Genomic DNA, 20,731 nt, shown 5'->3' with positions numbered 1-20,731 from the left:
TGAAATGCATATTAGAACATCAGTAAAATACTATAGGGCTTTCTTGATGGCTCAGATGGTAAAGAATCTGCCTGCAATGTGGGAGATCTGAATTCCACCCTTGGGTGGGGAAGACCCCCTGAAGAAGGGAATGGCTACCCACTCCAGTATTCTTGCCTGGAGGATTCCATGGACAGAGGAGCCTGGGGACTTGGGGATGGTCTATAGTCTATGGGGTAGAAAAGAGTTGGACATGACTGAGTAACACTTTCACTTCACTTTTTATGCGCCTACTAGAATGTCTAAGATAAAAAAAGACTGACTACACTAAGCGCTGGCGAGGAGATGTGTGTGTGTGTGTGCACACGTGTGCACACACGGTTAGTCGATGTTGTGTCTGACTCTTTGCGACCCCGTGGACTGTAGCCCACCAGGCTCCTCTGTCCATGGGGATTCTCCAGGCAAGAATACTGGAGTGGGTTGTCATGCCCTCCTCCAGAGGATTTTCCCAACCCAGGGATCGAACCCAGGTCTCCTGGATTGCAGGGGAATTCTTTATCATCTGCGCCACCAGGGGTGAGGAGATGGTACAAGAGAAACTCTCATACACTTCTGGAGTGGCTATAAAATTGCTACAGCCATTTTGGAAAATGGTTTAGCGGTGTAAAAATTTTAAATTTATCCAGTCATTCCAGTCTAAGGGAAAAGAAAGTATGTGCACACAAAAAGACTTTTGCATCAGTGTTGATAGTGGCTGGAAATAACCCAAATGTTCAACCCAGATGAATGGATAAACTATGGTTGATTCATCTAGTAATGGAATCTATGGCAATGAAAAGTGTTGATACATGCTACAACATGCACGAATCTTGAAGTAATTATGCTGAGTGGAAAGAGCCAGATTAAAAAATTAAGTCTCGAAATCTCAAACTAATCTATAGTGACAGACAGCAGATCAGTGGTTGCCTGGGCATGGAGGTAGGGAGGAAGTGAGGAGATAGAAAAGAGCAGGAGAAATCCTTTGGGGGTGATGGGTGTGTTAATTATTTTGATCGTGGTTTCACATATGTCTAAGCCAATAGAAGTGTACACTTTAAATATGAGTCGTTTACAGATGATTATATCCAGAAGCTGGTAAAACTGTATTAACTCCCTGGTGGTCCAGGGGTTAGGACTCCCACACTTTCAGTGGAGAGGCTCAGGTTCTGTCCCTGCTCAGGAAACTGAAATTCTGCAAGCCTTGTGGTGTGGCCGAGAAAAAAGAAAAATCACTGAGGGAAAACCTATAATACTTCAATATAAAAAGTTAAAAAAAAATCGGGGCTTCTCTGGTGATCCAATGGTGAAGAATCTGCCTTCCAATGTAAGGGACACTGGTTTGATCCTTGCTTCAGAACGATTCCACATGCTGTGGAGCAACTAAGCCCGTGTGCCACAGCTTCTGAGCCTGTGTTCTAGAGCCTGGGAACCACAACGGCCCAGCCCACGTGCAGTAGTGTGGTGGGTGACAAGAGAAGCCGCTGCAGCAAGAAGCCTGCACAATGCAACTGGAGAGCAGAGCTGCGCTCCACAGCTGGAGAAAGCCCTTGTGCAGCAATGAAGATCCAGCACAGCCAACAAAATAAAAAGTTTAAAAAATGGTATTAGTGCTTGTCGAATGACTGTGAAAAAGCTGTATCACATCAAGTCTTTTGAAAGCTGTTTGAGAGAGGTCTGTTTCTCCACACCTTGTTTGATGGTGGGTGTAATAAATACTGATGACTCTTCCGAGTCCAAGTGGTGCGATATGGTTGTTCGATTTGTATTCCTGAGTGTGAGTCCAATTCAGTGTCTTTTCAGAGATCGCCAAGACATCTTTCTTTCTTCTTTGAAGTGCCTGCTTCATAAACTCTGCTGCCTTACCCCCTTCAGATGTTTGCTTGGACATCACCTCAGAGCAGTTTTCCTGACCCCACTGTGTAAAATCACAGCCCCCTCCCACTACCTCAGTTCAGCAGTCTCTCAGTTGTGTCCGACTCTTTGCGACCCCATGGACTGCAGCACACCAGGTTCCTCTGTCCATCACCACCTCCTGAAGCTTACTCAAACTCATGTCCATCCCATTACCTACTCCTGCTTTATTTTCCCCTGTAGGAATTTATCACCATCTGACATACCATTCAGTTTACTTCTTTACTCTATTTAACATCTAACTCCCCTCACTAAAACCTAAATGCTTTGAAGGAAGGGATTTTGCCTTTTATTCATTACTAAATCCCTAATACCTAGGACATACCTGGCACATCAGGGGCACTGAGTACATTTCTTGAATTATTGATTGTTTTTCCCTTTTGGGGTGTTTCTTTTTCTTGTTGATTTAAGAACTCTGTATATGTTAGGAAGATTAACACTTTATCATAAGAGCTGCACATATTTTTCCATATTGATGTTTCTTTTACTTTATCATTAAGAGACTGAAATTAATTCATTTATTTTTGGCTTTGCTGGGTATTCCTTGCTGTGCATGAACTTTCTCTAGTTGCAGCAAGTAGGGGAAAGTGAAAGTGAAAGTCACTTAGTCCTGTCCAACTCTTTGTGACCCCATGGAGCAAGTAGGGGGCTACTCTCTAATTTCAGTTCACAGGCTTCTCATTGTGGGGCTTATCTTGTTGAAGAGAACACTCGGGCTTCAGTAGTTGCCCCACATGGGCTTAACTGCCGCAAGGAATATGGAATCCTTCCAGACCAGGGACTGAACCCATGTCCCCTGCATTGGCAGGCAGATTCCCAATCACTGGATCACCAGGGAAGTTAGAGACTGAAAATTTTATGTAGTTCTACATCTGTCTTATCTTTCATAGCTTCTGGGCCTTCTGTCTTCCTTCTCCAAGATTATAAATATTTTTTCTATATATTTTTCTTTCAATCCCATAGGTTTTTGCCCTTATAGAGCTTTAATTCATTTAGAATTAATTTTCAGTCAGATATTAGATAGGAGTAGATCTTTTTCTTTTCTTCCAAATGACACCCAATGGTCTATTTTTCTTAGCACATGGCTTGTGTTTTATGTTGTCTTCCTAATCAAACTTTCAAAGGGCTGTCTGGTATTCTTTTTATCTGGAAAAAAAATTTCTGTTGTGCAACTAAGTCATATTTTAAAAAGTGAAAATGTTAGTTGCTCAGTTGTGTTCGATTCTTTTTGATCCCGTGGACTGTAGCCCACCAGGCTCCTCTGTCCATGGAATTCTCCAGGCCAGAATACTGGAGTTGGTAACCATTCCCTTCTCCAGGGGATCTTCCCAACCTAGGGATTGAACCTGGGTCTCTCGGGCAGATCTTTTTTTGCCGTTTGAGCCACCAGCAATTAAGTCAACATTTATTCTTTTTTTTTTCATTTATTTTTATTAGTTGGAGGCTAATTACTTTACAATATTGTAGTGGTTTTTGCCATACATTGACATGAATCAGCCATGGATTTACATGTGTTCCCCATCCTGAACCCCCTCCCACCTCCCTCTCCATTATTCATTTCTTATATTTCATGTAAAGGAATGTAACCTTTGTACTGTGCGGAGCCCTTTAGTACAGTACCTAGCACACAGTGGGAGCGGAAACTGTGTGGTGAGTGAATAAAGGAACAGATGTCTGTGTGCCAGGCCCATGGGGCAGTGAAGTCTTGTTGGGCAGCAGCTTAGAGCTGGAGGAGATTTCAAGAGAATACAGTCCAGTGACAAAGTTTTCACCGATCTGTGGAGACATTAAAAAATAAGGACAATTAGCACATAAATATGCATATGTATGGCTGCCAACTTTTTTCTTGGGAAGGATCCTGAAATTTTGTTTTTCTGTTGTTCTGATATTATGGTAAATATCATATTCATGAAATCCAAAAATCAAGGGATCACTGAATTGTGGTCCTGCTCTTCCGTTCGGTATTTACTGAACCATCTGTTCAGTGTGACCACTCCTATAGGCGTCGGGGGCTCAGCAGTGAAAAGACCAGCCAGGGAGGCCTGTATAGCTTAGCGAGGGGGTTGGGGTCTACATGCCCGATGCAGAAGATGGCAACCCACGCCAGTATTCTTGCCTGGGAAATCCCTCAGACAGAGGAGGCCGGGTGGGCTACCTACAGTCCATGGGATCACAAGAGTCGGACACGACTTCACCACTAAACCATCACCAGGACATCCTTGAAACGACAGCTCAGCAGCTCACTGCAGGTGTGGAACCCGTAAGGAAGAGGACCAGGTGACAGGTGTGTTTGCGTACTCGGAAGCTTGCCCCTCCTAACCTCCAGGCAAGGGCAAGACAGAAGCCTCGGTGCGCACAGTATGCGCCGGTCACCTGCGCGTCCTCAAACTTGACGCACTAGGTAGAGGTGGGTGCTGGGGGGCGGGGGGTGGGTGGAGCAGAGGCGGGGCCTCGTTCCTGGCGTCCTCTCGCCCCGCCCACCCCGCCGGGCCGTCTGACGGTGGCAGGGAGCAGGGGTGGCACGTGAACGGGGCGGGGCGGGGCAGTGCGGAACGTGCGCGCCTGCGGCTGAGTTTCCGGTCGGAGGCCTTTGCCCAGCGCCCCGCGTCCCTGAGGGGCGGCGGCGGCGGCGGCGGCGGCGGAGGAGGAGGAGGCGGCGGCAGCGGGGGGGAGATCCGGAAGTCAACACCATGTCGAGTCTGCACAAGAGCCGGTGAGGAGGCACCGGGGCCGACGAGCCAGGCCAGTGGTGGCCATGCTGTCCCTTTTGACCTGCGGGGGTGGAGGAGCGAGCGAATGTGGCTAGGAATCGGGACTTCCCCCTCGCCGCCCCCCAACCCCTCCCCGGGCTGAAGGTTTTGGGCGCCCACTTTTCAGCCTCTTTGCTGTGGGCCTGAGTGGGGGCACGGAACGGGAACATCTCTCCTGCCCCTCGGTGTTGCCGCTTCTCTCTTTCTCCCCCGCACCCTGGATCCTTCCCCCTGGTGTCTTCCTCTTCTAGGGCTTTGATGCCCGATCCGGATGCACCCCCCACCCTTTTTCTCCCCCCTTGTTAACCCTTTGCCCCCAGTACCCTTCTCTATCCAAATGCTTCCTCTCCCACGTCCCCTTTTCTTATTAGAAATGCTAGAAAACCTAGATTCTCCAGTCTCTTCCCTCCACCTCCACCCCCGGGGCCAAATCCTGCAGGGTTGGCTAATTTTGCTCATTCTTCACTTTTCCTCCAGTTTTTAAACCTTTTGTCCTTGCCTGCCCGCAGGCCCAGAGGTCTTTTAATGGTTTTATTTTTGAGCTTGGAATGCTGGGTGCAGATTACACAGGTCCTTGTCCACCGATCAGATTACTCCTGATTCTAAGGGTTTTTGGAGTTCAGATAGACAGTGTGGTTTGGACCTGGTCAGCAGGAAGTGGCCAGTAAATGCCGCCTCAGTAAATGTTAGAATGTGTCTGATTTCATGGTGTTCATTTGAGAACCTTTAGACAAGAGTATCTACAGATTTCTGGACTTAGAGGAAAAAGTGATCTGTAATTCTTCAAAGCTGCCCTTTAGCCAGGGTTTTACCTGTGCTTTGCATCTTTGTGTCCTGAGGGGGAGGGAGGAACAGGTTGGAGACTGGGAGTGTAAGGGAGTTGTGGGCTTTAGGAGGGGTTGCTAAGCCTGTCATCTTGGGGTTTGTGTGTCATTTGCCTCTGTCTCCCTCCTTCTAGGATTGCAGATTTCCAGGATGTCCTGAAGGAGCCCACAATTGCCTTGGAAAAGCTTCGGGAACTCAGTTTTAGTGGTAAGAGCCAATCCTCCATTTTCAGGGTTTTCCTGGAGCAGCCTTGTGATAAAGATGGAGGGGCAGCGAGCCAAGGCCACACCTGGCCAGTTCTGGGGACCGGCCTGCCTTTTGGGAACTTCTCCAGATTGTGTGGAGCTGAACAACCAGGGCTGCCCCGGGCTGGGTTCACAGAGCAGGGGTGCCCTGGGTTAGCATGCCTGTAGGCCTTAGACTGGGCTTCCCTAGGGGCTCAGTGGTAACGAATTCGCCTGCAGTGCAAGAGACGAGAGTTTGATCCCTGGGTTGAAAAGATGCCCTGGAGGAGGAAATGGCAACTCAGTATTCATGCCTGGAGAATCACATGGACAGAAGAGCCTGGTGGGCTGCAGTCCATTGGGTTGCAAAGATTTGGACATGACTTAGTGACTAAGTGCACACGCATGCACACATAGACCTTAGACCAGGTGCTCATTGGCCTATAAGTGATGCTGATTGCTTCCTGGGAGTAACTGGAGGGCAGAGGGGAGACTTGAACAGAGGAAAGGTCTTTCCTCATTCCTTAGCAGGCTTCCTGTGTTGTAGAATTTGGTTAGTTACGGAGCGGTTCCTCATTCTCTCCGTGGCTTAGGATCAAAAGCCAACTCAGGTAACACTGAACTTTGGTTCATTGTAAAATTCCAGCCTTGAGTCACTCACTTTAAGGAGCTGAACCCCAGCAGTTTTTGACTTTGCCCCCCCTGGACTGGCTAACTTTTCAAGACAGAGACTCTTGCATGTCTTTAAAAATACCCCAGGGTGTTCTGGTAGCTTCTTGTGACTGCTCTGCCCTTGGAACTTTGTCAGCAAGGACGCTTGAGTTGCCCCTTGCATCCCCATACAGATTCTGAGGTGAGGACACTAGCTACTGTTAACGGTAGCTAGAGAGACTGTAGCAACAGCTGCTTTAGCGAGCGTCCTGACAGTATTTCAGGAGAAGTTCATCTTTCTATTCAGGAGTGATATTTAGGCCCTGAAGATCTTGAGGGGTTTCTGGGATCTGTGCTGAGCTAAAGAATCTGCCAGGCCCCAGGAGAGGCAGTCTGCGGCAATGGTTACAAGCTGGGCTCTAGAGTCAGACCTGTGTTGGAGTCCTTGATTGCTCTGTCTTTATAGATGAGTTTCTTTATCTGTAAGATGGGGACAATGATGCTGATTTTCCTTCCTTACTAGGGCTATAATAAGGATGAAGTGAAATTTTAAGTCTGTAAAACACAAAACACTGAGCATTCAGAGCTTAGTTTATATTCCACAGATACTTACGGAATACCTGCCCTGGGCTAGGTAGTGGAACAGCAAGACAGATTTGGTCCTCATCTTTCTAGGGCTTTCCCCAGTGTTAGGGGTTACAGATATTTAATAAATATACAAATTATATCATACATTCCCATTTGCGAGGGATGCCATGAAGGAGATGTGATGGAGCCATTATTGTTTATGTCAAGGGCCCTGACTTTATTTGGGAAGAGGTGGTGTGGTTGGTCAAGGCTACTCTGAGGAAGAAATATCAAAGGTCAGAAACTGTCATCCTCAAAAGAACATTCTGGACATGGGTCACAGAGAGAGAGACATATGATTAGCATCGTCTAGCAGTCTTTCTGGTAGCGAACGATTCTTGAGGAAGTACTTCTTGCCCGCTCCACTCCCTGCCGACTGGCTCTGAGGTGGAGGGCTGGGGGGCTCTGGGACTCTGCGGGGGCGTGACCTTTGCCTGCTGTGTCCACAGGCATCCCCTGTGAGGGCGGACTGCGGTGCCTCTGCTGGAAGGTGGGTGTGCCTGGGGTGGGGCTTCTGCTCTGCCGAGAGTCCCTGGGTTCCTGCATGGGCTATCCCCACCCCTGGCCCCTTCTTCCTATTTTCTGCCTTTCCTTGCTTGTCCCAGGAAGCTTTTCTGGGAAGTTCTGGGTTTTCTGTTTCTCTTGGCATCCCCTCGGGGATCCCCCTGGGGCTGGAATGCTTTGTGATGCCAGCGAAGCCCTCTGCTTCGTGATGCAGACAGCTCAGTGGAAGCGATGCTGATTGGGACAGTAAAAGGCTATGCTTTGCCTAAAGCTTTTTGCTGAGGTGGGAGCAGAAGCCCAGTGTTCTGCTTTCCAACCCCTTTGAGCACAAGGTTTTATCATCATTTAGGAGAGTCTGTGAGAGGGAAAGCAATAGAAAGGGCTGCTTCAGGATAAAGGACAAGGAAGCCAGTGGGGAGAAGAGGGGAGGCTACCCCAGCCTGTGCCTGCGTTCCTGGGTTTTACCTAGCCTGTCCTGTCTTCTCTGGGCTTTATCAGACGTTTTCCTTGAGGCCTGTCAGCCTCTGTCTCCTTCAGGGGTTCGGCCAGGGGAGTCGCCAGAACTTTGCTTTTCTCTCTCTGTGTGCAGATTCTCTTGAACTATCTCCCTTTGGAGAGAGCCTCATGGACCTCCATCCTGGCCAAGCAGAGGTGAGACCCTGACACAGGGGAGTGGCGGGAGGGCCTTTGTATTGGGCAGAGCAGGTGGTGTGAGTCCAACCCACTTCCTGTTGCTGCACTGCTCCGGGCTCATCCCTGTCTCCTTTCCTCTCCTCCAGGGAGCTGTATTCTCAGTTCCTGAGGGAAATGATCATCCAGCCTGGCATCGCCAAGGCCAACATGGGCGTGTCCAGGGAGGATGTGACCTTTGAGGACCATGTGAGTAGGGGGCCCGCAGTGGGGACTGAGGCCACAGAGTGGGGCGGGGGAGAGCTGTGGGCTTTGGGGTGCGTGAGGTCCCTCAGCCCAGAGGCCGGGTGCCGCTGACCCTAGCTCCTTTTACCCCCCACCCCCCAGCACCTCGTTTCTGTGTTTGGCTTCTCAGCCGCCAAAGGCTGTTGAGTCTCTGTGCTCTCCCCAGCCTCCAGGCCCAGTCAAGACCACTGGGATGACTGGGATCCAGGAGTGCTGTGTGTGCAGTGCTGAGCCTAGTCCTCCGCACATTGGCTCCTCAGCCCCCTTCCTCCAGGAAGCTTCTGTGATACTGTAGTTGAAGGGAGTCAGAGCAGGGCCGGGGTGAGGGTAAACTGCATTTCTGCAGCCCAGAGGAAGCCTCATTCTATCTGCAAATACCCGACTTCTCCCTGGTGCTTCGCAGTTGGGAAGTGGAGATGGATTGGACCCAGACTGATCCTCCAAGGACTGGAATTGGTAACTCAGAGTATCGATGAATTAGATTCGAAGAGACCTCACGATGCAATGTTCATTCGCTCAGCAAGCATTTAGTGAGCACCTGTTACACTCGGCGTCCTGGAGCCGTGGACAGGGAAGGGCAGGGTCCCTGCCGAGCAGGGCAGTGCCCAGAGCTGACCTGCGGCTTGTCTGTGGGATGTGGACGAGGATGGAGGTTTGGGAGGCTGCAGAGGGGGGCCTGTGCTGCCGCTCGACCAGCCAGCAGGCCATCTCAGCCGTAGCTGCGTCTCTGCTGGGAATGCTGGTTCGGGGCTACTGCTCAGGCCCCCGAGACTGGGGTCTGCCCCTGGGGTCCTAGCCGGCCAAGGATAGCGCGGCTCGTTTTCCCCCACAGCCTCTGAACCCCAACCCCGACAGCCGGTGGAACACATACTTCAGGGATAACGAGGTGCTGCTGCAGATCGACAAAGATGTCCGGTGAGCAGGGCTCTGGGGTGGGGAGCTGGCCCTGGGGCTTCTGGGGGTTTTCCGCTGCTTCTGCCCTTTCGCAGCCCAGCCCTGGCCCCCAGGGAGGTGTCTGAGGAACTGCTGGGGAGCTGAGTCCCGGCCATAGGCACAGCAGGCTGGGCAAGGTGCGGGGGTGCGGGGTGCTGGCGGTGGCCTGAGTGCCCAGCTCTCCTCTCTCCCTGCCTTAATTTCACTTGTAGCCCAGGCACCTGTGGATTCATCTGCTCCTTCCTTCAGCGAATTCAGAGGCCCTGCTATGTGCCAGGCATAGTGCCAGGCTGGGGGGTTGAGCATGGAATAGACAGACAGGGAGGCTGTCCTTCCTTAAGGAACTTAGAAGCTGAGGGGGAGGATGTAAAGACAAGATGTTCAAGAAAATGTATCTTCCGTGTCACTAACATTTGTGGTGACTGTTCTGAAGGCAGAGTTCAGGGTGCTTCAGGGCAGTTGGGACGTCTCGCCTGAGGAAGCAGCTGAGATTCTGCGGAGCCTGGGGGTTCGGGGAAGGGGGGCTGTGGTGCCTCCCAGGGGAGGTCCTGAGCGCCTTCAGAGCTGGGCCGTCCAAGGAGCGCTGCGAAGGCCAGTGTGCCTGAGGCCCCACCGGAGGCAGGCGGAGGTCAGACCTTGGACTCGGTCCCAGGGACATGGGGCGGTCTCCCAAAGGGTTTAAGCAGAGGAGTGACAGGGTCAGAAAAGTGTTTTTTTTATTTTTTTTCAAATTGTGAGCTATACTAAGTGCGCATGCTGTTCCTCTTGGTAGGGAAGTGTGGCCAGCGGGCTGTGCTGGCCTGCGGGGTGGGTGAGCCCGGCAGCCAATGACTCTCCCACGTGGCTGGGTGAGGAGCTGGGGGGGCCTGTCTGCAGTGGCCCGGTGGTCAGAACTCGGGTTCTAGAGTCTGTCCGTCCGCCTCCCTTTCTGCCCCCGCTGCTTGTCAGCTGTGTTACCAGCTCTTCGCCGCCCGGGGCTGCTCCTCCCCTGTGCTCACTGTGCCCAGGCCCCCCCCCCGCCTCCCAGACAGCCCCGGTGGGACCCCAGCCTGGGATGCTCAGCCAGTGGGGAGAGTGGGTCTTTTGCCGCCTTCATTCTCAGGCTGGCATTGGGGAGCCTCTACCCACAAGGTGTTTCATCGCCCCGTTTTAAGTCAGGAACCACGTCTTGAACCCAGATCTGGGCAGACAGGTTCTTAGCCTGGTAGTGACTGTAGCATGTTGTTCAGTGTTCCCAGAGGGTGAGTCTGCAGTGAGCTTCAGCTAAGAAGTCTGGACAATGTGTGTGAGCCGCGATACATACACTTTAAAAACTTTCACATTCTAGAGACTGTCTCCCCACTTGATTGTTTCTCTATCTCCCCAGCTGTAGTATTCCATTGTATAACTTATAACTTAATGAAGCCTCTTTTACCATTTTTAGCCTCAATACAAACAGTTCATACTTTTGTACGTATTATCTTTTCTACATGGAAAGCAGTTTGTGGTTTAAAAGAAGAGTTAAGATTCTAAGGACACTTAAAAGTATGTGTGTGTGTATCTATTTGTAAGCATACATATGATATATAGGTATGTACACATGTATGATGACTACATTGCTTTTGAAATAAGATGTTACTAACTTAAACACACACAGAAGGCTTTGGGGAGGCTGGGTCACCTGGCAGCAGAGGACTGAGGGGACACCTCAAACCCTCTCGCTGAGTAACGTCCTCTCCTCTTCCCCCTTGCAGGAGGCTGTGTCCAGACATATCCTTCTTCCAGAGGGCCACCGAGTACCCCTGCCTCCTCATCCTGGATCCCCAGAACGAGTTCGAGACCCTTCGTAAACGGGTGGAGCAGACGACCCTGAAATCCCAGACGGTGGCTCGGAACCGGAGCGGCGTCACAAATGTGAGAGGCACCTGAGGGCCTCGGGGACTCCCTGTGACAGCCTTTTCCTTCCTGCTTGGGACTAGTGGCCACGGGTCGTCAGGCCCCTGACCATCCGCCCTGACTGTTATTACCCTGAGCAGCCTTGGTCCTGCCCCACCCCCCTCCGGGCTCTTTCTGAAAATCAGATTCGAAGGCTGGTGTCACAGTGCTGGGGCTGGGGGGGCCTGGGGGGGTGCCCTGCTGTGCAGTGAAGGGGCCACACTTCTGGTCTGTGATGGAGGCGGCGCTTGGAAAAGGAACTGCAAGGGTGATGAAGTGCAGTGGGAACAGTGATGGCCAGGGACCTGACCTGATCTGGGCATCAGGGAGGACTTTCCTGAGGAAGTGACATTTAAGCTGAGGCTCAAAGGATGAAGAGGAAAGGGCCTTCCAGGAGGAGAGGAGGGCACGTGTGGAGAGAGCAGGGTGTGTTCAAGAAAAGGAGGAGTCTAACCTGAGCTGGGTGGGGGAGACGGCGAGGGAAGGGTGGCCAGAGGATGCTGGAGAAGTGAGTGATAGTGAGGCCATGCGGGCCTTTGTCCTGGGGGCTAGGGACCCCTGCAGCATTCCTGGAGCATGGATATAAGACTGCCATTGTCAAAGATAGCCGTGGACACTGGGACGATGTTGATGGGAGAGGCAGGAATGGAGGTGGAGAGGCCGCCTGGTGCTGTGGTTGGTAGGGGTGGGGACTGGGGTGGAGAGGGAGTGATCTGAGAGACCTCAGAGAAAGGAAGGGTAGGTCTTGTGCTGGTCAAGTTATGCTGAGTGTTGGAATGTCAGGCTTCTAGCAGACTTATGTGATTCTGAGAAGCTGCTTATTGCTTAAAGGTATATTGTCTTATTCCTTAAAGCATACTGCCTTCATACCTGGAGCTTTGACTTATTCCTCAAAATTTTTCACTGTCCTCCAACAATGGAAAAATTCTTCTCTGTAACTCCCAGCAAGCTAGAGACAGATACTGAAGCAATTCTACTCCCCACTTGCCCTGCCGGTGGAATGACCAATCAGGGCTTTGTTTCCTGGAGCCCAGCCATCTTTCCCCCCAGGGGTGACTGGGAAGTTCTGGCTGATCCCCTGGTTCCACCTGCCCATGGCAGAGCTGGGTGCGGCAGGAGGTGCCAAACACTTGGCTCAGTGACCCGTAGCTGCCTGAGTTGGTGGTCGTCCTACTCGGCTGCTGATGTTCTGTCTGCCTGGAAAGACGGGGACCTGGCTTCTGTCATTCCTTTCTCTACAGTAATTGGTGGCTGAGAACCGATTTTAGGTTTGGACCTGGTCCTGGTGGTGGAGAACCGGACCACAGGCTCCATCGCTAGGCCTCTGGGTCCAGGGGCTGGGCGGTTTGAGTTAAAGCTGACTGTCTGATGCTGCCCAGGTAACAACAGGCTTGCCTTCCTGGGCCTTTGTTTCTTCTTCTGCATTTCCGCCCTGTCTGGCTTTTAAATTGCCAAGAGGGTGAACTGAGGTCATGGCTGTGCAGATTCTTGGAAAGCAGTGGGCACTGTCTGAGGCCTGGGCCTTGGGTTCTAGAGCCAGCCTGGGTCCAAGTCCAGTGCCACCACTTAATGCGAGACGTCTGATGAGTGGCCTAGCGTTTCTGAACCTGTTTCCTTACCTTGAAACTAATGTGGAAAGAATCTTCTAGGCTGTTTTGGGCATTAAACAGGAAGGCTTGTAGGGCTTTGTCTTGCCCATGAAACCCTCTTGGTAAATGTTAGTGATACGTGTGTCTTAGTGTGTGCACATGTACACACGTGTATGTGTATATACAATGGAAAAGGACGTTTCAAGTTCTCAAAGCCCCGGGCTTCCAGGACAGCATTATACTCTGACCCTACCTACAGAGATGTGCCTGTGACCTTCACACAGGTAACCCCAGGCACTGGGACTTCTACACAGCTCCAAGGGATCCTGTGGGTCTATTGTGTAAGTTTCTAGCGAGATCATCTCTTCATTCATCTCCCACTTTTTCTTACGAAGATTTTGAAATATTCAGAAAAGTTGAAAGACGAGTACAGCACACCCTCATACTTTCCACCTAAATCCACCAGTTGTTAACCTTTTCCCGTGTTTGTGTGTGTTACTGTGCGGATGTCCTGACCCCCTACCCCTCAGTCCTTCAGCAGGCCTCCCCTGAGAATCAGGACATCCTCCTCACCATTGTCACATCTGCCAGTATTACCCATGGATCATCATAAGCACGCATCCAATCCCGGTTCGGGAGTCCTCTAGTTGTATCAAGAATTTTTTTTTTTTTTTGGCTACCCTGTATGGCTTGTGGGGTCTTAGTTCCTCGACCAGGAATGGAACCTGAGTCCACAGCAGGGAGAGTAAGGAGTCTTATCCACTGGACCGCCAGGAAATTCCCTGTGCCAAGAATGTTTCTGTCGTTTTAAATCCCAACCAGCACCAAGTTAGGGTTTATGCATTGCACTGGAAAGTTGAGTTTCTTTAGTCACTTCAGCTGGAGCAGGCCTCCACTCCCCCCAACCCCCCACAGCATTTGACTTCTTCAAGAATCTTTACCAGTTGTCTATTGTTGACATACTTTGAGGTTGTTTTTTTTTTGTGACTTGAACTATAACTTACACACAAGAAAAGCACAAACCTTAGGTATACAACTAGATGAACATTTTCTCATGTATAAACCTACGTTAACTGCCGACCAGATCAGGACATGGAACACTTCCATCATCCAGAAAGTTCTTTCACGCCCCTCCCCAGGCAGTACCCCTTCTCTCAGAGGTAAGCATCGTTCTGACTTTTATCACTAAATTATATTTCAGTCCCTCTGGCTTGTGGAATATTGCCCATTGTGGATTCATCTGCTCGTTCCCGGTGGCGTTGGACACATCCCTGTCCGCCCTGGGTTGCCCCTGAGATGGAAGTTAAGTTTCAGCTCGCTGTCTGTCATGCTTCCCACCTTCTTACCAGGCCCCTGCCCTTGTCCCCTAGATGAGCTCCCCACAGAAGAACCCAGCACCCTCCATGAACGAGTACGTGGTGCTGCCCAACGGCTGTGAGGCCCACTGGGAGGTGGTAGAGCGGATCCTGTTCATCTACGCCAAGCTCAACCCCGGCATAGCTTACGTGCAGGGCATGAACGAGATCGTGGGGCCCCTCTACTACACCTTTGCCACCGACCCCAGCAGCGAGTGGAGAGGTAAACAGGTGGGCTCCTGGCCGCTCACGTTCGTTCTTGCTGCCTCCTGGAGAAACGGACCAAGGAAAGCTGGACTCAGGGGCTTTATCAAGCTCTTGTGCTGCTCACTTCTCTGCTTTGGGGTCTCCATTCGCTCTGTGTCGGATAAGGGGGTTGGCCTGAATCACGTCTGAGATCTCTTCTGGCTTGAACTTTCTAGAATGTTACATATTTACTGATCTCTTTAAAATATATATATATACACACACACATATATATATTTGACTGTACCAGGTCTTAGTTGCAGCATGTGGATCTTTTAGTTGTGGCATGTGGGATCTAGTTCCCTGAACAGGGATCGAACCTGGGCCCACTGCATTGGGAACCTGGGGTCTTAACCACTGGACCACCAGGGAAGCGCCTCCCCCGGTTTACTGATCTCTTCATATTTGTAACCGAATTTCTGGTAGAGGAGATGAGATCTATAGACAGAAAGCTGAAAGAAAGAATTTAAATAAATAATGATTTTTAAAACGTCAGCAGAACATGTAGTCAACTGCAGAGTCAGTGTACAGTGTTGTCAAAGTTGTGAGAAAAAAGAGGTGGGTATTCCCTGGTGGTCCAATGACTAGGACTCGTTGCTTTCACTGAGGAGGGTGCTGGCTAAGATCCTGCAAGCTGTTTGGCATGGCCAAAAAAAAACTATGTCTGGTCTGGGGCTGGAGAGTGGGGGGTGGAGGGTGGTGACAGACAGAGGAGGTACGGAGGGGGACAGTCTGACCAGGGCGGGGTGACTTGGTGGAGGCTCAGAGCTGAGGGTGAGCTCTCACTTAGTTGAGAGGTGGGGTATGTTGCGAGCAAGCCCGTCCTCTTGCGGCTGCCCTGACCTTGCCTGTCTCTCCCAGAGCATGCTGAGGCAGATACCTTTTTCTGCTTCACCAACCTCATGGCTGAGATCCGGGACAACTTCATCAAGAGCCTTGACGACTCACAGTGTGGCATCACCTACAAGATGGAAAAGGTGTACTCCACCCTGAAGGATAAGGACGTGGAACTCTACCTGAAACTGGTGAGGACCCCCAGGGCCACACAGGTTAGGGCAGAGAGAAAGGGGTAGAGGACAGCAGGCTCCTGAGCACCCTGGCCAGGCCCAGGGTGGGGACTGGCCTGAGTCTGACGATTAGACATAGCCAGGGGGCCATGACCCAGGTGCTGAGGTGGGGCGGGGAGGTGGGGCAGCTGGTGGTTGGAGCCTGGCAGGCTGAGGATGAGGGGAGGTGGGTATGGTGCCCTGTGTGCCAGGCATGGTGCAGGGTGTTTACTGTGTGCTTTGAGTTCAGCCTGTTAGAGTCCTCCTGGAAAGGAAGTGTGAGCTTCATTTAAAAAATTATTAGAGGGACTTCCCTGGTGGTCCAGTGGCTAAGACTGTGCGCCCAGTGCAGGGGACACAGGTTCAATCCCTGGTCAAGGAACTAGATTCCACATACTGCACCTAAGACCCAGGCAGCCCCCCCCCCAAAAAAAAATTATTGGGAGTGGCATTTCATGTTTGTTTCAGGGAACTCTTCAGTAAAAAGAGTATTTATTTATAAACAGGAACAGTTTTGTGAACAAGAAAATATACATAAACATATCTTTTTAACCAAGTATGGAATTATAGCTTATTGTTTTGTAACAGGCTTTTCAGTCAGTAGTACCCACTGTGGCCGACCAGAGGGCTCGTTCCCATTGGGAATAATTGCCTTGTGCGGTTGTTGTATGGAGTAAATAAGTGAGATATTTAGCGTATTCAGCGCAAGGCCAGGCTTGCAGTAAGTGCCCAATAATGGTTTCTCTGTCCATAAATCCATACTGACAGTCGGTGTAGTGTTTTAAAAGAATTTGAGTCATCATTTATAAATCTAAAGTGCTCATATAAAAAAGTCTTGGTTTTTGGCTTCCCTCGAAAAAAAATCAGATGATCTGACAGCCTTGGCTGGCAGCAAGCAGCAGTCGCCCCTTTCACGGAGCGAGGCTCTCTGGGCGGCCCGGTGCCATCCCCGCCTCGGCGTGCCTGGAGCTCACGCCGGGCCTGCCGCTTAATCTGAATTCATGCCTGCTGGGCTGCATGGTGGTCCGTGGCCACTAGCCAACACGTTCTCGCACCCACCCCACACCTCTGTCTCCCCAGCAAGAGCAGAACATCAAGCCCCAGTTCTTCGCCTTCCGCTGGCTGACCCTGCTGCTGTCCCAGGAGTTCGTGCTGCCTGACGTCATCCGGATCTGGGACTCCCTCTTCGCTGACAGCAACCGCTTTGACTTCCTCCTTCTGGTCTGCTGCGCCATGCTCATGTGAGTGTGGCCGTGGGGGGTGTGTGTGGGGGGTGCGGGCAGGGGCCGCTGTCAAGAAGCTGGACTGAGCCTCTGGGATTCTCAGGGAGCATCAGTCCAAACTTGCTGGGATAGTGCGGCAGGGGTAGGAGGAGGCCCGGTGGGCCTGCTCTGAGTAGTCAAGGGGCCCAGCGCTTTCTGTTGCTTGTTTTTCCTAGACTGATTCGGGAGCAGCTGCTGGAAGGGGACTTTACTGTAAACATGCGACTCCTGCAGGTAACGGAGTTCAGGGGGACGGGCTCAGTCATTATTTATTTTTTTTTTTTTTTTTTTCGGGCTCAGTCTTTAGCCATGAGGCAGACACTTAACAGGCGGCCTGCCCATGCCAGCCGCTGTGACAGGCTGCCTCGGGATTAGGAAAAGGTAGCAGGGCTTAAGAGTCCAGACCCCTGAGGCAGATCTGGGTTTGGATATGTGTTGAGTCTGGTTTGGCCACTGACCTTGAGTGTGGTGTGGCCAGTGACTTGGTTTTTCTGAGCCACGCACTCTCCATGAGTAAGTCATGGCTGAGAAACAGCCTTATTACTCAGCATGTGGTGATAATGCCCACTGGTAATGGCGCTTGGCCTGGGGAAGAAGCGTGGGGACCTTAGTGGTTAAGAACATGGGCTCAGGAGTCAGTTTTGGCTTTACATCTTTGTTCTCCTATGCTAGTCATGTCACCTAAGCCCAGTGGCAACCTCTCTGAGTCTTAATTGCTTTGCCAACGCCTGGCCTGGAGTTGGTATTCAATAACTTCACTGACTCGATCTGTAAAACAGGCAAATTCGCATAACCCCTCATGGGGCTATTGAGGTGACCCAGTGAATGAATGCATAGACAGTGTCCGGCCCTGGTCCAGGCTCGTGCATGGAGCTCAGGGCTCTATGGCAGGAGGTGGGGGGAGGTGAGGCAGGTAGTCCCGGTCCTGGGGAAGGGGCTGAGACCTTTTGGGGTGACTGGTTGGGTTGGTTAAGTCAGTGCTGCAGTGGGTATAGCAATAGCTCCCTGCAGAGTTTGGACAGATGAGGGGTGTCTGGTATCCTGTGGGCCCTGGCCTTTAGCCCGGGGTCCAGCTGGGTGCCAGGTCCACTGCAGTGGTGCAGGGCAGGCTGACTTTAGAGGCATACTATGTTGGCCTTTTCCCCACACAGGATTACCCCATCACAGACGTCTGCCAGGTCCTTCAGAAAGCCAAGGAACTCCAAGACTCACAGTAGCTTGGCAGCAAAAGGCCCATGTTTGGAAGAGAAGCCCCCGCCGACCCCGGTGCCCTGGCTTCTGGGACATGCAGAAGCCTGTGGGGTCCCAGCCAGAGGGGCCGATGCCGGACTGGCCTGCTCCAGGCCTCGCCCTGGCCTCCCGTCAGGGGCCTGCTGTGCCCCGCTCTTTCCTAACCACCGAGCCCAGGCTTTTCCCCACCCTTCAGCCCTGGACCCTCTGCCCAGGCCATGAGGGGCTGGCCTGGACCCTCATGGGCCAGGCATGGGGCTGGCCAAGGCAGGGGCTTGCCAGGTGGTTTTCTGGGGCTGGGGCAGACTGCGGGCCCCTCCCTGCCTCTGCTCTGCGCCTCCCTTCCTGCCCTCCTGCTCCGTCTTCTGGGCTCTGGTCAGGGAGGTGCTCAGCAAACGAGCCAGAAACCGCTTCTTCTGGAGGCTGGTGCTTCCTGGGCTTCTCCATGGGGAAGGTGACACTGTGAAGGAGCTAAGAGGCTGCCGGGCCCAGGTCACACCTTCTGTCCCTTTCCCACTGAGTGAGTGTATGTGTGTATGTGTGTGTGCTTGTGGGTTGCTGTGTATGTCTTATCCCCCGGCGTGAGCTGCTCCTCCAGTCTGTGTCCGTGTCCCTGTGTATGGGGGGAGGTGACCTCCCTCTTGTCTGTTTCTTTGTCTTGTCACCTCTCTGCCTCCATCTCCCTTTCTCTCCCTCCAACTCTTTCATGGAAGTTGTGTGGCTCTCATCTGTCTGCCGCTGTCTCCATTGCTGTCCGTTTGCCCTTCTCTCTTGGGTTGCCTTATCCCCAGCCCCTCCCCTCCCCTCCCCTCTCCTCAATGTTGGCTCAGAACCCTGGAGACAGAATGAAGAGTCTGGCTCAGCAGAGCTCCTGAAGGTCAGCCTTGGCCTTTGCAGCCTGCTCCCATCCCCCAGCGCTGGGCGCCCAGGTCTCCCAGTCCACAGTGCCTCACTCGAGGGCCCTGAACCCGTGCCCCCCCACGGAATTCTTGGAAACCCCAAGCTGCTGAGAGCGGTTGGCCCGTGAAGAGCCAGCGCCCTCCTGCCCAGGGAGGGAGAAGAGGGAGAGCTGAGTTTTCCAGAAGTTTCCTCAAAGGTCCTCTCCCAAAGGAAAAAGAGCATTAAGGTTGGGATCCCGGTGCTCCGGAGGTGTAGTCGTTCCCATGATTTCCAGGTGCCGGCCCAGGGCAGGCGAGTCCCTTTAAGGGCAAATGGGACCAAAGGGAGCCTCTCAGGGGCGGGCGGGGCTGAGCTCAAAGGCCTGGGTCCTGTCCAGGCCTAGAGTGCCGTGTCTCCCCCTCTCAGGGGAGCTGAAGGCTGTGCTGGCCCTCCTCTGGTCTTGTGCTCTGACTGGGATCTCAGGCAGGTGCATTGGAGAAGAACAGCTGGCTCCTCCCACCCTGGGCCTGTTCTGACCAGGACGCTTCCTCCTGCGAGGAGGCAGGGGGTTTGCATCTGGAAGGCTGGATAATTAGCTTGGGTCCTCTTCCTCTCCCCAGACCATCCAGCAGGGCCCCCCAAAGTCTCCCTGAGCCTGACAGCCAGGACTTGGGGCTGAGGGCCGGGAACAGCTTCCCCCAGGCAGCTCCTGCCAGGCTGTCCCGGCAATGCTTCACTTGCCTTTATCCTCCTCCTCTCCCAGCACAGTATTTGGGAGATTTTACTATTTATTCAGACTCCTGGTTATTTATTGCAAATTGGCAAGTGCTTGTTTTGGGGATGAAGGGTAGACTTTGGAAAGTGGAAACATGGTCTTCCTGGCCTTTCAGGGCCACCAGCATCCTCTTCCCCCTGCCTCTGGGACCTTCCTGGTTTTCCAGGAGATCCTGGCTGGGAGGGCTCTGAGCTCTGTAATAGAGCTGAGTGTAAGGGGAACTGGTGTGTAAAGACCCTGGCATGGGGCAGAAACACACTGCTTGCTAGTAGCCTGGTCACCCTCTTCCCAGAACTTGTAGACTGGTAGTTCACTCCCAGCTTGATCCCTTCAGAGCCTGAGTCTTGGGCCACAGCCTGGGACCCAGCAGACACTGCCCAGGACCCTGATGCGTTCTCTTGCCTGTCCCTCTGCCCTCCCTCCTGGACCATACTACTTGAATCACTGCATCTGATTTGCCTCATTGGCAGACCTGGGTCCAGTGCCCTCTCCTTGGCCTTGTGAGAAAGGTCAAAAGAGCACAGGGACCATACCCAGGTTAGACGGAGCTTCCCCAGCGGGAGGACCTGCCCTTGGCAATTCCCCCTGCCCCACCCCAGACTCTCAAGGGAGGCCCCAAGAGCCAGAGACTCCTAGGCTTCCTACTTGGAAGCTCCCCCAGGACTTTGGACATGTACAGAATGAGCTGAATGAATTCAGCGGGTCTCACTCCAAGGGTCAGAATGTTAGTCTGCTTTTGTTTTTTCATCTGTTTTGTTCTCTGAATCAATGCTGTTGATGACAAGTTGTCTTTAATAAATCATGTGTTCTTTGCAGTAGATGTTGGTTCTGTGATGGGCTGAAACCTTTGAGACCTCAGAGCAGGAAAAAAAAGGAGCAGAAAGTCAGGAGGTTCTTGAGAGTGGTTAAAGGAAAAGGCTAGGAAATTGTCAAAAGAGTCTGTTCAGCTCTTCTTATGCAACTGCAGTTTGCAGCTGTTGGGAGGAGAGTATGCAGTGGGACAGAGGTGTTACATTGTGATTTCATAGTAAGTTCTTTGAAAAAAAGTTGAACTTCAACAAGTCAAAGCCCACCATC

The 20,731-nt window shown here is 52.0% G+C and overlaps 1 protein-coding gene across 2 annotated transcripts; it reads left to right on the top strand.

The window, feature by feature from the left end:
* Positions 1 to 4,528: 4,528 nt before the first annotated feature.
* TBC1D13 (TBC1 domain family member 13) lies at positions 4,529 to 20,472 on the top strand. 2 transcript variants are annotated; one of them, XM_065928314.1, is made up of 12 exons: positions 4,529 to 4,642; positions 5,638 to 5,711; positions 7,456 to 7,496; positions 8,100 to 8,161; positions 8,290 to 8,389; positions 9,258 to 9,340; positions 11,092 to 11,251; positions 14,232 to 14,439; positions 15,324 to 15,487; positions 16,589 to 16,749; positions 16,947 to 17,004; positions 17,922 to 20,472. In XM_065928314.1, the coding sequence occupies exons 1-12, from the start codon at positions 4,620 to 4,622 to the stop codon at positions 17,985 to 17,987; spliced, it is 1,200 nt and encodes a 399-aa protein (XP_065784386.1). In that variant the 5' UTR covers positions 4,529 to 4,619; the 3' UTR covers positions 17,988 to 20,472. The 2 variants fall into 2 exon arrangements, with proteins under 2 accessions (XP_065784386.1, XP_065784387.1); XM_065928315.1 differs by lacking the exon at positions 7,456 to 7,496 and having other exon boundaries at positions 4,613 to 4,642.
* The last annotated feature ends 259 nt before the right edge of the window (positions 20,473 to 20,731 follow it).

This window comes from Muntiacus reevesi, chromosome 3, assembly GCF_963930625.1.
Source record: "Muntiacus reevesi chromosome 3, mMunRee1.1, whole genome shotgun sequence".
In the NCBI taxonomy this organism is placed as follows: Eukaryota; Metazoa; Chordata; class Mammalia; order Artiodactyla; family Cervidae; genus Muntiacus; species Muntiacus reevesi.
This window is presented reverse-complemented; position numbering and strand designations above follow the sequence as displayed.